The sequence below is a fragment of the Neomonachus schauinslandi genome, chromosome 5 (assembly GCF_002201575.2).
Source record: "Neomonachus schauinslandi chromosome 5, ASM220157v2, whole genome shotgun sequence".
NCBI classification, from domain to species: Eukaryota; Metazoa; Chordata; class Mammalia; order Carnivora; family Phocidae; genus Neomonachus; species Neomonachus schauinslandi.
Genome location: NC_058407.1, coordinates 79660211 through 79676806, shown reverse-complemented (window position 1 = coordinate 79676806; position 16596 = coordinate 79660211). Strand labels below are relative to the sequence as shown.

General features: G+C 40.2%; 1 protein-coding gene across 1 annotated transcript in view; it reads right to left on the bottom strand.

Annotated features, from left to right (window-relative positions):
• ITPR2 (inositol 1,4,5-trisphosphate receptor type 2) overlaps nucleotides 1-16596 on the bottom strand; it is a 482328-nt gene that overhangs the window by 61325 nt on the left and 404407 nt on the right. The window contains exons 51-53 of the mRNA XM_044915443.1: nucleotides 14464-14659; nucleotides 10524-10616; nucleotides 419-549 (exon numbers count right to left, since the gene is read on the bottom strand). Coding sequence (XP_044771378.1) covers nucleotides 419-549; nucleotides 10524-10616; nucleotides 14464-14659 — 420 coding nt within the window. The remainder of the gene's footprint in view (nucleotides 1-418; nucleotides 550-10523; nucleotides 10617-14463; nucleotides 14660-16596) is intronic.

Below are 16596 nucleotides of genomic sequence, written 5' to 3'. Positions count from 1 at the left end.
TTTTATATTCATCATGGATAAATAATGGCCGCTATTACTATTCAGAGGCAAAGAGTACATCTTCATGCCTGAGAAGCCTGATGGACAAGAGGCAGCCTAGTTTCTGTTATTTATGCAACCATTAACTCCTCTACCAAGTTTGTAGTCATGATCTCATGGTTGTAATACAATACACAGTTCAAACTTGGAAACTTTTCATAACCCTACTAACAGACATATATTTTTTTAGGACATTAGCCATTTCTGTGTAGTTCTAATATACAATTAATTGGTTTTAATGGCCACCATTATACATACGTTTAAAGCAAACGACACAACATAGCATCTTGAAGACAAAAATTGTGTTGTAGATGCTGTTAAGAAAATTTTAAAAAATGCTTATGTTCTTCTTAAAAAAATATTTTATTCTCCAGCTTACATCTTTCGATGGCCTTCTGAGAACGTCTCCCACACCGCCGCCATTCCGGAGGCCCTGGTTCAGGACGGTGACGATGCACATAAGGAGAGTATCACATGTCCTTTCAATTCCATCCTCATACTCTTCATCAGCTATAAAAACACACAAGTTAAACCAGGCAGCAAACTCATGTTTTAGATATGCTATTGTCTACTTCCAAATAGCCATTCCTTCCCAACTGTGCCATGAAACAATTTTTTGAAGCAAATAGCACGTATTTGACTTGTAGTAGCCCATGACTGATACAGGCTGAGAAGGCCACACAATAGTATTCTGAAATATTTGTTTTCTTCCAAGAGTGACAAATGGCAGAATGGAAAGGACAACATAAGGAAAGCTCATCTGCCTGGTGCACTGTTGTGGTGCGGGGAGGTTGTGGTAAGACCTCAGGAAGACAGTCCACTCACCCAGTAAGCAAAGATATTGCAGGAAAAAGAGCGTGCACAAGGAAGCCAGGTGCGCGTGGCTCCAAATTCTACTCTGTCCCAGTACTGAGACTTGGGCAGTCTCTTGACCTCACTATCCTCATCTGTAAAATGGGGATGTCTGATTAAGGATGAAGCCCTTCAGAAGATTATATTTGGGATATGTAAAACACTGCACAGGGATTAGAATACACATGGTAGGTGCTTAAGAATTAGGGCAGATATTCTTTCATTAATTTAGTTAAGCATCTAAGCTCTTTTAATGATGAGCATTGAGCTATGGACAAGAAGCACAATATATTTATGTGAACAATTTATTTTATGTGAATGTACTTATGTGAAAATATTTAGGGAGAAACGAGGAGACAGAAAAGATAAAATGTGACAAAAAAAATTCCTGGTCTTAATTTGGTTTAAAGGTAAACTTGGTAATAATTTCCCAGTCATTTAAAATAGTGAAAAGTTCATACTGTATTAGAATCAGGATTTCTGGGGTGCCTGGGTGGCTCAGTCGGTTAAGCGTCCAACTCTTGGTTTCGGCTCAGGTCGCAATCTCAGGGTCATGAGATCGAGCCCCATGTCAGACTCTGCATTCAGTGTGGAGTCTGCTTGAGATGCTTCCCCCCCACTCCCCCCCCGCTCCTCCCCCACTTTGCACACACTTTCTCTCTCTAAAATAAATAAATAAAATCTTAAAAAAAAAAAGAATCAGGATTTCCTAAAATTGATAAGTGAGCAGAAATGTGTTTTTCTTGTTACAAGGCTAAAGAACCATAGTGGTGTCGAATTTTGGAATTGTGTAGCCACAGGCACAAATGTAAAAACAACCAAAGGGGAAAAAAGAAAAAGAAACCGTCTAATTTTGTCTACATGATCCATGACCAACAGCCTGTTTGGTACTTTGTTACAAAAAGGCTGATTTTCCTCTTGTGAACTGACTTTATTTTAACTTCACATGGATGGGAGGATCCTGATATTTTCCCTTTACTCAGAGCGGTTTCTTTTTAAAACATAAATATATACCTCAAGAGGAGGGCGGAAGTCAGAGATGGGTAGGCATGATGTTGCAGCATCAAAGCTAACAGCCAGGTCTGTGCCGGACCACTTACCTTCGAGGTGAGCCTCAAGGCACATTCTGATTTAGAAAGTAGAAGAAATAAAGCTGCCTTTGGAGGAAGGAGAAATGGGGAAGAGGTGAGGCTTGTGGGGAGGAGATAAGGCAGGCAGAGAAAGCTCTGTCTGCAACATGCTAGTTAGGGCCCCGACACCTGAAGGTGGGTTCTAACGTGATGGCCAGGAAGAACGTGAAGAAAACTAGTTAGAAATGGGTAAGGGAATTAAAGGAATTTTTATAGAGAGATGTGGTTTTCCAGTAGTGAGGTCATATGGAATATGTCTATATGCTACTTTGCCATGGTTAGATGTTCAGTCAAAGCAATCTTATATTTAGTGGCAGGATCTGCATTCATATAGTCAATCAGCAACTACCTGGTCATGTGACATAAATGTATACTGAAGACTTAACAAAGTGCCAGGTTAGTCAGTCCATAGAAGCCACACGAAAGTGCTCCCATCTCTTCCTAAGAATTTAAAAATGAGGCTGTTCATTCGTTAACAGCTGAGCTAGTAAAATCCACACACAATTCATGTGATTAGCCATTGTGAAATAAAATAGATTGGCTGCAAATACATAAAATGAGAGTACTGACTTTCTGTATAGCATGTACGCAGGGGGAGAATACCCAGGCCAGGTCAATGACAGCAACAGTCCAGTCAACCCACTCCGTAAGAATTGGTGCATCGGCGTGCTAGTTTTATACAGGAGCCTCCATGAGTTTGGTTAATAAGGCTCTATCTTTGTGAGATGGATTTACTCACAATACGTTAAGCCAAGTTCCCTTGCCTGCAGGCTAAAAGCCAGGCCCTGAGTCATAGTAGATTCACCTAAGTAAATGCCACCTTGTGGAGACCTACCTACATAACCAGCAGGCCTTCCCCATGCCAAACCTGCTTCAGTTCACTGTCTCCACAGACCCTGGGCCAGGTGCTAGGTAGACAGGTGGAAAGAGGAAAGTGTGGCAGCCCCTAGGAGATTTATGGTTTCCTAGGAAAGGTGGGTCAGCAGATGAACAAAGGCAATGTCCTATCCCAGGATACTGTGCAGACAGGTTAGTGTGCATCTCACGGGGGCAGGGGGCATCAGGGATAGCATCTTGAAGAAGGTGGCACCTGAGTTGAATATTGAAAGAGACACATGCCTGGCCAGTAATATCAGCAAAGTAAGACATTCTAGGCAGAGAAAAGAGGATGAGCGTTTGAGGAACTGCAGCTGCACTGGAATGACTGGGCATTTGGTGCATGCAGACAAGTGTGAGAAGAGAAACAGGAAGGGACCTGTTCACTATGGAGAGACTCATACGCCTAGCTAAAGAGTTTAAACTTTATCTTGAAAGCCCAGGGGAGCCGCTGGAGAACTTTAAACAGGGGCAAGGTGGTTTATCATCTAGCTAATGAAATAGTATGAGATAAAACATTTACTTAAATAACAAGACAAGTTAACATGTGATTACAGCCACAGAAGTGGTGCAAAGAGATCAGAATAGAGAACATTTAATACTAGGGATAATGAGTGGGGAGTCCCTCTAATTAACGTAGACTCTGAGTTTGCCTCAAATAGTCAAGGGATTAAAACAGTAGCAGAGAGGCATTCCCATGGTATGGCCAGAGAGCGCAGGAGGTAGGAAACTCTTTCTTATATGATGAACATCAAATAAGCCAGCATGTAGAGGAATAGAAGGTAAAGCTGGGGAGATAAACTGGGAGCTCTCTGCGAGTTTGGGGTTTATTTGGCAGGCAATGGAGCATCATGAAAATCTCGAATTGGGGGTAAGGGGGAAATATTCAAAGCAGTGATTTCTGACAGGTGATCTAGTGGTGATACAGTAGGCGAATTGAAGAGGAGAGAATGACTGGAAATAGAAAGACTGCTTAAGAGGCGTAATGTGTGACAAGCCTCAACCAGGAGTCATGGCCATGAGAATGGAAAGGATGGATGAACAGGGGCTGGCATGACCCTAGGCCCGAGGGGGAAGGCAGGGTTACACATCCCGCTGGAGCTTCCGGCCAGAGCTGACTTGGGAATGGGCAGTCCCATTAGGCCACAGAAATGGACAACTGAGAAGGAGGAGCTGAATGCAAGGTGTTATGATGAAGGCAAGGCAAGAATTTCAGATGATTGTAGGATGAGAAGATGAGAAGGCATTTTTCAAAGCTAGAGAGCACAAGAAAGCTGGGAGAGTACTGTGATCCAAAATTCAGGAAGAAAATAATGTAAAGATGGAGAAGATACCAAAAAATGTAAAAATTATGGGAAGAGTCAAAAGCAATGAGAAGCAAGAAAAGGTCTCTGGATTGAACATTCAGGTCATCAGGAGACGACAGGAAGACAGCAAATAGTGAAACAGAAGATGGTTGATACAGAAATCGAAGGAGAAAGTGCAGGCCAGTTGTTTTATCGGAAACCCTGGTCCTGAAAAGGAGATGGATTCGTGTGGGCAGGTAACAAGAGTGCAGAGGAAGGTTCAAACTGAGGCAGCAAGGCAGTTCCAGGTACAAGAACGAACAATGGGCTAGCTAACAATGGCAAGGGAGTAATGATGAAATCAGGTGGTTATAAAAGGAGTGAGAGAGGGGTGTCTGGGTGGCTCAGTTGGTTTGAGCGGAAGACTCTTGGTTTCTGCTCAGGTCATGATCTCAGGGTTGTGAGATCTGAGCCCTGCTGGCAGGCTCCGCCCTCAGCAGAGAATCTGCTTGAGATTCTCTCTCCCTCTAAATAAATCTTTAAAAAAAAGAAGTGAGAGTGCATGCTTGCGTACAGGCGAAAGGAAAGAATTAGTGGAAATAGATGTGTAATGTGGACACATTTAAAAAAACTAAATATATATATACATGTAAGGAACTTAGAACATCACTTGGCACATAGGGGGTAACAAATCTAGGTGTCATAATTATCATTATTACCGATAGATGGCTATAAAATCTTATGCAAAGTTATAGTTTTAACACAACCAACTTTATACTTGAACGAGATGAGACGAAATTATCTTCATTTTCAATTGAGCATTAGTAAAATGAAGTATCTTTTCTTAATTCATAACAGAAATTAAAGTGTTCTATACAAAGAAAGGAATAAAAATATATTCTCTTGGCTCTGATCTGAGGTGTTGGCCTATGTTTTTTTGAATATTGGACATGCTTGAATAAGAGTACTTAATAATGCTATTTTTCTGCTTTAATAATTAAAGTACCCATTTTTTTTATGATTTCTTAGAAACAACCGATTGCCACTGAGATATAGCTGAAAGTCCAAGTGCAATTGAAAACCTCTTGTTTGTTTTAAACTTTAATTCTAATCGATTCATTAAGGAAATTCTTTTTTAAAAATGTTAACTAGAAAGAGAAATTGAAGATGCGGGGCACCCCGTGGGAAGCCAAAACACAGAGTGGCACCAAGGCTGATCAGTTTCAGCTATTCATCAGGCTTTTTTATTAAAGTAAAATACCAAAACGTATTAAATCTGAATGGCTCATACATGTGTGACATCTGTGAACCTCCTCCCTTTTCTGTACATTCAAATGACCCTTCCTTAGAAAATAATTGTAACGATATTTTGTAAATTGCCTAAAAAAGGCCTCACTTTTCTAGAAAGACGGTTTTTTAATTTTTTTTTTTTTTTGGTTTTTCTTTGCTAAGTGATTATATTTGTCTAAGAAGTCAGGTAGGTCTGCAGCAAATGAAATAAAAGTTCTCTTTATTTTTTTTTTCTCCGGCCACAGTTGGTTGCCCGTTACCATGTGAATGTGCAGCTGCTGGGACAATGACCCTACCTGCATCCGCTGGAGCTTCCTGGGGAACCAGGCGCTGGGCTCCCCAATCACTACGAGGCTTGTTATTCTGCTCCTGTGTATGGGTCTGGGCCTTTGTAATGTGGACCTGCTGTCCACAAGGTAACAAACCAAGGCCATCACAAATGCACACTAGGGTTTGCAAATTAAAATTTAATTCTGGTCTTAGACATGGAAAAGTTATTTTTAAATCTAAGCATTCCATGCTGCACAACAAACACCAGGGGCAAGCTTTTCCTCTACCTTTGCGATTAAATATGTGTGGCCAAGGTTTAAAGGGGGCAAGGGCTAGAAGATCAAATCTGTGGCATTTTCAGTCAGATGAATTTTATCACTTACTGTATCAAACGCAAAAAAAAGGGCACAGAGGAAAGAGTAGGTACATTAATAACAGGCATTCTTGTAGTTTCAAACACTGATTTAGGAATGACCCCAGGTGGTGTGAAGCCACTGCCAACAGCTCTGGCCCCCAACAGTGTCCCTGACACACCTCCAGCATTGACATTCCTCCATTATCCTTCTCTTCCTTCTCTGGGAGCTTTCCTGCAAAATCGTACCTGCCTCTCCCTACGCCCAGCTCGGGCGGAGCCTAAAATCATGGAGACGTTGCTCCAGGGGTAATAAGCCTGCAAGAATTGTCCCCATCTGCCCATAGAGAAAAGGGAAGTTCTGTTCCTTATGTAATATATTAGGTGAGAAATAGGTTGTAGAGGATTTTATGAGAAGCCTTTTATGAGTTTGTATTCAGAGTTATAAACTAGTCTCCAAACAGTCCTCGTGATGGAACAGAGTTTCTCAACCTCAACACTACTGACATTTTGGGCTGGAGGGTTCTTTGTTGAGGGGGGCTGTCTTGTGCTTTGGAGGGTGCTTGGCAGCACCCCTGGCCTCTAGTCACTAGATGCCACAAGCATTCCTCCTGGAGTTGTGACAACCAAAAATATCTCCAGGCATGATCAAATGTCTTGAGATGGGAGAATGGGGCAGGGGGGGGGGGGGGGGGGGTGGGAGGGATCAATTCCTGTTGAGACATACATAATTGAGAATATTTATGTCGAAGTATTGCCTTTAGAAGATAGCATGCATAAGAAAAGTTATCCAAGCATTCTAGTTGAAAGGCAATATGATAGGCAGAATTTTAACAATCTAATTTTTGGTTAGGGAAGAAAAAAATGTACAGAGATTAATCCTTTAACTAGAGGACAATAAGACCTAGAAGACTAGAAGACAGACCTTGGCATCAGAGATCTAAAATAGCCTACTAGCTATGTGATCTTACTTAAAGTTTGTGTCCTTCGGTGTTTTTACCCATAATGTGAGGATAATTAGTAGTATCTATCTATCCTTGACATGCCTCAGGGCCCTCGCCCATGCTGGTCCCTGTGCCTGGAATGGTGTGACTGACTCCTTCTCATGCTCCAAGTCTCAGTTTAAATAATCCCTCCTCAGAAGGGCCTTTCTGCTTGCTCTACCTACAGCCAAGCTCTCTTGTGATTATCGATCATGGCACTGCTGGTAGTACTCACCATATTTTATAACTTTTTATGCCTCCCCCTCCCTTACTATTCTATAAAGTTCCATCAGGGCTAGGATCATGTTTATCTACTCAATACTATGTCCTGAACAACCAGCATGGGGGCTGGCCAATAGATCAGGCTGAACAAATTTTGCTGGAGGAATGGATGAATGAATAAAGGTTTTATGATAATATCATCACCATCACCCTCATCATCATCATCAAGGATTTGTGCTGAGTTGACTTAATGAATTGCCTGTTTTACAAAAATATTCACTTCATTTTTTTAAATGTTAAGATCAAACTGTCATAATTAGTAATAGCACATAAAACAATTACAATAGAATGTCTGGCTGATTATCAAGCCTAAGATTTCCATGATTGCACAGAGCTGGGCAGCCACATCCTGGGCTATGCATACACCATGTATAGCTGGGAAGATCTCACTCCAGGAGAGGAGGCTCTGGCCGTGACCTCACTGCGTCTTAGGAGCTTCCGGCTCCCATGCTGTGGATGAGCATCACTAGTGCATCTGCTGTGTGGGCCCCTGGGCCAGCCATCTTTACAGTCTCTGGCAGGAGGAACACTGGCTTTGTTGTTGGTTCACTGGCAAAGTAATATTCCTTTCTCAAAATCAAACTATAGTTAAAGTATATTTGCTTTAAAACAAAGGAAATAATTTTAAGGTAATATTCAGAGATAGGAGAGCAAGGCAGGAATACAGTTACAATATCCTTGGGACCATGTTGTTAGAATATTTGTGCTAATGAGAAAGTACATTTTTTAACCTATTATTTTCCACACTCTGTTAAGGAGAAAGCGTGTCCAGTTGAAAAGAAAGTAACAAGTACTGGAGACAAAAAATTGAAGTTCAAGACAGTCAAAAGATCCTAAGAGCTATTTAATTTTACCCAGCTACTTAAACTATACCCAAGTTTTTGCTGTGGTATTTTTTAAAAATATGAATAATAAGAGGAGAGGAGCATTTGTAGACCTGAATTTGAGATTGTAACAGATTCTGCAAGCCGCTGACAAATGAGCTTGATGCTGGTCCCCAAGATAACACACCCAAATGGATCATTAAAAGGATAGTGTGGGAAGAAGGTGGGATCAAGAGGAGCCAGTACGGTTCACACTGGGGATGTGACAGACATTGTGTATCTGGGCTTTGGCAAGGAGGCTCTGAGGAGTCTCATGATTTTTTTTTTTTTTTTAAGATGGAGAAACATGGGTTAACTGATGATTTATTTAAGACAGAGTTCTGTGTGGCTGAAGAATTGCACAGAACATGACTATGTCGGTCTGAAAGCATATTTCTAGTAGCATACTCAAGAATTTGTCCTTAGCACTGTCCCATGCAACATTTCTAGCACCTTCAATGAAAATCTTCCACAGCAGAGGTTGGCAATTTTTTTTTTCTGAAGAGCCAGATGGGAAATGTTTTAGGCTTTATGGGTGACATAAAGTCTCCATTGCATCGTTTTCTTTGAAGAGAATACTTTTTAAAAAGGTTACATCTAGTCTTACCCTGAGGGCTGCGCAAAAACAGGTGGCAAGTCACATTTCCCTACGGGCCGTCGTTCGCCTGTCCCTGTTCTGTAGCTTATCAGCTTGAGGATGACACAAGAGAGAGTAAACATATTGCTTCATAGAATCAGGATCCATAAAGATACCATGAGCCCCATGACACATGAGAACGGAGAGGGGCTTGAAACCTAGAGATCATCTAGTCCAAAAAGCTCCTCATCTATTCCTGGGACAAACTGGGATGGCCTTGGAGTCTAGGTTGGCAGAAATATATAAAAATAAGTGCATTGTTTTGTGCTTGAAATCCCAAACTCCCAATTACATGAGTACAGGATAGGCATTTATGGCTTGACAGCTGAACCAGTGAAGAATGGCATTTTAGCCAAGTCAGCCAAATATGGGTCAAGGGTATGGTGTGATTCCAAATTCCACTATCCAGAATATGATAGCACCACTCAGTTCCTTGCCCTGGAGTGTGACATCAAGAGTCACTGCTAGACTGTGTGAGGAAGGCAGAGGAAATTGGAGGTGTTTAAAGCGGAGGATGCATGTAACAGGATTTTAGAAATTGCAGAGCACAGTAAAGCTCCACGAGCAAGGAATGAGCTGGTTTGTTGTTTGGAAGCCTTGACTGGCTAGCCAGGCCTTAGGAGAGGAAAGAAGTCTTGGAGGCAGCTGCTCACAGTTCATAGAGCTGCTGGGGCATTGGGATGGAATGCACATGTATATATTTCTCCCTTTAGGTCATAAAGCAGGAAAGATTTTGTTTGTAGAAGGCACAATCCATTTTTCTTCATGCAACAATCCAACATCTCAAGAAAAAAGGAAGCTTGGGCAAGACGGCCCTTTCATTATGATCAGACGGATGTGCTCCCAGATGGCAGTGGGGGACCCCATCCTTACACTGGGCTTATTAACTCTTCCATCGCTCATCTTCCCCGAGTCCAATTGTGCCCTTCCTAGATGTAACACAGACTAAATCCACTCCTTTCTAATATACAAAACTCCTGAAATATTTAAAGATCTATACTCCCTACATCATTGCTGCCGCTGGAAAGAGATCACTAATTCCTTCTACAGTTCATTAAATTTCACATATGCCATAGTTTCCAAACCATTGAGAACAATTTAGAGTTTAAAAAATTCTTTTTATGAGCATGGTTCCATTTGCTCCTTTGGAAACAGGGAAAGTATCATATTCTCTCTGTCTCTCTGTCTGCTCCCTCCCTCCCTCCCTCTCTGGGCAAACCATCTTGAACAAGGTCCAGGAAATTTGCATAACATATCTAAGACAGAGAGCTAGAATGTGGGAAGCCCAGGATTATACCAAGCCTTTTGAGTTCTAAGCCTGTGCATTTCCTGATACTTTGTGATAGGCCATATAATTAAAAGGGTCTCCGTGTGGCATGGGTTTGCAATACGGTAACAGTATTTTTAGCAGCCGTCCCACAGTGTAAATCTGATTAATTCTCGTGAATAGAAATAATATAAAGAATGGGGTGGGGGATACAAAATGACAGATATGGGAATCCTTTCTCTAGTTTGAAACTTTTGGGTTCTTTTACCCTCCATGATTCTATTTCAACCCCCCACGAAATCCTTAGAGCCACTCCCTTAGCGGTAATAACATTTCCCAAAGAAACATAACTGCAAAATATCAAGTTTGTACTGTTCTGGGGCCCTTTTTACAGACCTGTATTCGAAGCGGGTATTGTGGGTGAGCAGTTGTCCTTTTTACATGTTTCCATCGTTGAAGTTAAAGTCATAGTAGGAAATTCATTACTACCTGGAACACACAAATTAGAATATGGTATAGAGACAAATTTGCAAATGACAAGAAATGAATATACGGTTACAAAGACATATAAACAAAAGGCACTACTACTCCGATGTAGCTGTGCTCCTGAAGTCTTTTTTAGTAAGTTGGTTTGGAACTCTGAACGCAGTTTTGTATATGGAAGCAATTTTATAACTAGAGAATAGGTTCACAAGCCAATCCACTAGAAGCCTTTTATACCTGTATTAATAATAATGTAGACCTTAACCATCACGTGTAACAGTGCTTGGATGGCCAAGTGCATTCAGAGTTCAGACCCGGCATGCCAGGAACACACCTGCCCAAAGCAGTTGGTGTTTCCCGAGCTCCAAGCCACTGGTCAGTCCCTATAGCAGGTGGAGACTTGTAGGTCATGGCAGTTCTAATAGTGAAGTAGGGGGCTCTGGGGAACAGGGTTTAAAATGCAAGAATCTTCTGCCAGATCCTACTCAGGATCTTTCTTTTCTTCCTTAGTTCCCAAAGATCCACCTGCTTGCTAGTGCACCACCTATTTCTCTGGCCAGAATGGACCAGAAGATAGTAACTTTCCTATCTGGGTGAGAAGAACTTAAAACATTTTGTTGTGGTTGTTAGTAACAAATAGAAAGTAAAGACGTTTGTACCTCTCAAACCAACATTTCAAACAGAGTCATCAAGGGAAGTCCATAAGACGGGGGACAGGAGCAAGTTCATTTTTATATACAAAGGGTTGAAGAAATATTCAAGTGCAAGTAACCACACCAAAGTTACCCTGATTCTTTGATGAGATGAAGGCAGACGTGGCAAAAGGGACCTAGAGTCAGGACGCGTGATCGGGCGAAGGACCAGGCAACCAGGACTGGGCTGTCTGCAGCACCAGCACTGGAGCTGAGAAAAACCGAGTCCACTCAGGGAACGGAGGCCACACATTTGCCTCCATCACTCCTTGCCCCCACACTGGGCCAAACTTGGGGGAAAGAGTGGTTACATCATTTGCTGTTGGAGTGGGTTTCTGGTGGTGAGGGAGAGAGAGAGAGAGAGAGAGATGGGGTTTCTGAGTGTGTCCTGGTGGCCATTCCCTTACTTCATATTTCCTGACTTCATGAGAGGCTCTGAGGACATGGAGTGGAGGCCTTGCAGACCTAACAAATAGGGAATACCAAGGGGCAGAGACGGGATGATACTTGAGGGGAGGAATTGAGCACAGTTAATGTAATATAGTGCATTAGGACAGAGAAGTGAATTTTAGAAAGAAAACAATACAAGGCTTTTTGGAGAAGGATCAACCTAAAGGAGACATGGGATTTACACACAGAAAGATGAGCTGGGTTGGCGGGGGAGGGGAAGAAGGTGGCAATCCCAGGTGCAGTTTGTCTGACAAAAGTCACAGAGGCTAGCAAAGGCACAGACGTGGGAGCAGAGTGACCTGAGCTCCCAGCCTGATGTTTTAAACCAAGCATCTCACAGTCAGGGCAGATCCCAGCAAAGTTCTTGAATCAATGAGAGACCCAGTCAGAGAGGTGGTTAGAATGAATGAATCGGGCAGGCAGAACAGGCTGAAGGTGGGGAAGCCGCATGGGATGTTCCCGCAGTCCTCTGGGAGAGCGGAAACGAGGATGGGAAACTGGAGGGTGGCACTGAGAATGGGGAAGAAGGGACACATGTGAGAGACACTGTGACCTCCGCTTGTCAACGGAAACTGCCCTCCAACTCCCTGGGCTTTTCTAAGACATGACTCCCTTCAACATGGTCAAGCGGAGGCTGCTTCCTCTATCAAGCCCAGTTCCACTGGTCCCAGAGGTAGGATCTACATTTTCCTCAATTCCCGATGCCATTTGCAGATTATCCATCCTCCACTCTCATAGGCACCTGTGATGTTCTGTGATTTACCTCTAGAACGCTCAGCCTCCCCTCTGGGCTCCCATCCCTTGGCTTCCTGATGACTACTTCCTACTCCCTGAGCAACTGCGTCCTTCTGCACTCCCTAGACGTCACTTGCTACCTAAGCACGTTATCCTCGATAATTTCACTCCACTTTGGGAGTCAATAGCGTTCAATACTTGAAAAAATAAACTTTATGCTATTTATCAATAGACATACTAGATGGCATTACAAATTAAATTAAAAATATTATGAAAGTAGGGGTGCTTTTCCCAGGGCACAATATCACATTCATTCTCAGCCGATGCAACAAAAATTCGCAATCTATGAAGAATCCAAGAGTTTAACTTTGTTAGCTGTTCTCATATACTAGATTTTAATAGTATTTACGAATGCTTTCTCTTATTTAGCAGTTTTTTATATAAATATGCATATTTTTAATAAAGATCTTGACATTCTAGGTCTAATGTTGCCTATTTTGTAAGAAAAAAGAGAGAAGATATTTTTGTATTTCTAAGGAAAATATATTCATAATGACACTAACTTCCTTTTTAAATAACACAAAAGTACTACTAGATTCATAAAACAATAACTATTGTACACATTTGGATTCAGGAATCATGACGCTTCACCTTCAGACTCACCCTGTATTGAATAACTCAATGTGATCATGCTAGTAAATAATAAATAATTAAAACTTGAAGATTTTTGAGAACAGATAGTTTATGATTCACAGATAATTTGTGAAAGTTGAGTTTGGGGGGGGGAGCTATTTATGGATAGGAGCTTTTCCTCCAAATATTTACACCTGTAAAACTCCGGAAAAAGTAACATTTAAGGGAGAACAGGAAAGGCAGTAACAAAATATTTCACATGCCTCTGAATAAAGACTAATACCTAGGTATGAAATTCAGTCTCAAGTTTAACAACTGAATCTACGTAGATGACATTTCTATTCTGTGCTTTGATCACTTAGACTTAATGATAGATCTAAATGCCATTTAATTACCCCATATCCTAAGAAAGATACTACCATATGTCATCAATTTAATAATCAAGAAATGTTTGTTAAAGGCAAGAAAGACTACTGTTTATAAATCACCACTAATTAAATCATACCTTTAAATGTAATGGCTTGAGGGGAAAGTAATTTTGTGGTTTCTATTCTCTACAACTCATAGGCTACAGAATCATCCAGAGAAACAAACAGCAAAGTGCAGAACTATGATTTGTATCCTGCTTTGGAAAAAGAGTAATGAAGAAATTTAACCCAAATGACAAAAGGTAGGCATGGGGGAAGAAGAAACCATTAGAAAGGATGATAAATAAAAATTCAAAGTAAGATGGAAAGATTAAGCCCTCACACCACAAGAATCACAGGAAGTGTAAATGGGTGATGCCTAACCAGTGAGACAACAGAAATAAATATCGTACATTGTGACAACACATACTGATGAATTGAACTCCTTAATGACAGTATTCTGAGCATTTTTGCTATACCCGATTTCTTACTACCTGATGGTTTCTAAATCAAAACATTTACCATTTGCAATTCTTTAAGTATGGTAAGTATGATGTACTGTGAGCAAACATATACGGAATAATGGTTGTGAACGATGCTAGATGTTGTTCTTGGGGGAGACAGGGAAAAGAAGAAGAGAATCCCAAAGCCATTATCCTACACTGAAGTTGTTGACTGGAATACAATCAACATTGTTGAAAATCCTTACTGAGACAGAGCCCAGATAATGTTTCGTATATCAAGATGTTCCTATACCCATTGACAGCTGATAGCTGAAGAGTATTTCACATTCATGAGCTCTCAGTGAATAAGAACATGTTTTCAAAGGAATGAAAGAAAACATTTCCTCCATTAGTGTTTATCTGTAATTCTCTTAAGCTGTGTACAAGTTGTATCTGCCACCAGAGAAAGCTCATGGAGTGGTAGTAGCAATACCTGTAATAGGAGTTCTGTTTTTCAGCCTATCCACCTCCATTGTGAAGTCATCCTTCAGAAAAAGGAACCCAATAATGGAAAACAGGTAGACAAGGATGAGAGCCAGAACTGCAGTTAGAATAATGGAGCGGCCATTCCGTGTGACGCTCTTTATGACATTAAGCAGAGTCTCTTCTCTGTACACCAAATCAAAAAGCTACAAAAATAAAACAAGGAAAAAAATGCAGTGACGCAAAAGCTGAATAAACATAAAAGGTAATTACAAATACAGATGCAAGCCATTTTAGTTTACCTGTGAAAAAAATAACAACCTAACTGATACCTTAAAAATACGCCAAAATACATGTGTCTTCTACAGTTGGAACGAATTAATAAACTGTTTTTCAATAAAGATAACTCTAACACAGCATATAATGTGCATCTGTTGGTTTCATAACCAACATAATTTCAATTTTGTAAGATACAGAAATAGCACAGCTTCAAATTTGAATTTAAAAAAATTATAATACTATACTTAACCAACTTAGCTACTTATTCCTTATTTTTATCTTCACTGATATTCTGCAGTTGCTTCTGAAATACGTTAAGATGGCTAAAGTGAAAATGCAGAATTATGTTTACCTAAGTGATGGCTAATTGACAGAATCATTAGGCGTTATTGCTTAATCAAGGAATTAGGGGTGAAATTACTAGAACAATTTTATGAGCCTGCTGCAATAGAAAAGATGGAAAATTAAAAAATATTTGAGAAATAGAAGCACCTCTCTTTACTAAAGGAGTATAATGAGGGCAAAACCTATTACTTTAGTATGTAATTTTGGAAACAGAAGTACAAGCAAAAATATAAAACACAATTTTTAAAAAAATTTTCACTTCCTCTAATGGGTTATTACCCATTTTGTGTTTAGTAGCAGAAAGTCTCTGCACTAGTCTAGAACCTAGGTATGTGTTTGCTCTCTGGAGTCAACACCAAGAACAATTTTATTTATTGCTATATTATTAAGTTGAAATTATACATTAGGAAGTACATGTTATATTATCAAAGGCTAGTTAAAAGCAGTAAGTGAATATTCACTTAAAAAGGCACAAATATCTGTTTGGAAATGAACAGTATTTTAAAAGTTGGAATAATTAAGGTTTGTCTCCTACTATCTGTGGGAAGTGATTAAAATTTCTGCACTGGTTGAAACGAGGCATTACCAGTGTCACAAGCTCCTGCAGAAACACCAGGGCTTGTCCTGTTTTTCTGAGGACTGAGTTACTTTCCAATTTAATTTCAGTCTTGCCAATAATTGCCATAAAGATATTACCTTGTTTGCTCACCCTAGGAAACTGCTATTTTATCACGATCATATGCAAAAGAATATGTTTAACTATTTTGCTAAGTGCTTACCTTCTGGAGGGAGCAACAACTTCTAGAAACAAAGTCAATATTTCTCAGGAAAGACAAATTAATTAATGCAAATCCAACTTCCAAATTATGACACTGACTCATTCAGCTTACTTAACAACTTTGGTTGACATAAAGGGGATTTTCCTTTACTTTAACTCAACAGTGACTTAAAGAAAAGGTCTGGAAATGGGCTCTAGGTCACTTCTGAATGGTTTCTAAAAGTTTATAGCATTCAGGAGCCCCATGGGATGCTTGCTAAAAATGCTTATTTCTGGACCCCATTCCATAGCCCTGGACTCAGAATCTTGAGGAGGCAAAAAAGGTGTAAGACACTGGACAGGTTAATGGTTCTACTTACTTCTGAAAGGAAAATCTAGAGTGTGGTTTTTATTATTTTGGATAAAGGATTGGTATTTGTGGATATAACTAGAAATACATATTCATGTATTTTTTAAAATATAAAACATATTTTCAAAATATGCTTAAATGCCATGTTGGCATTATGTCCATTATAATTTCCTCCTAATACTCTATAAACGTCAAAATGGACAATATCCTTTTCACCAACAACCCAGTGAAAACAGATTAGCATCACTATTGTAAGATTAGAACAATAAAAGACAAGAGGAAAATACAACTAGAAAATTAGGTTAAGTAACATAAATTAAAAGTAACATTATTATCAATAGCTCATGTAATGGTTCAAATACACCTTTATTTTGTCAATTGCCTTTCCTTGG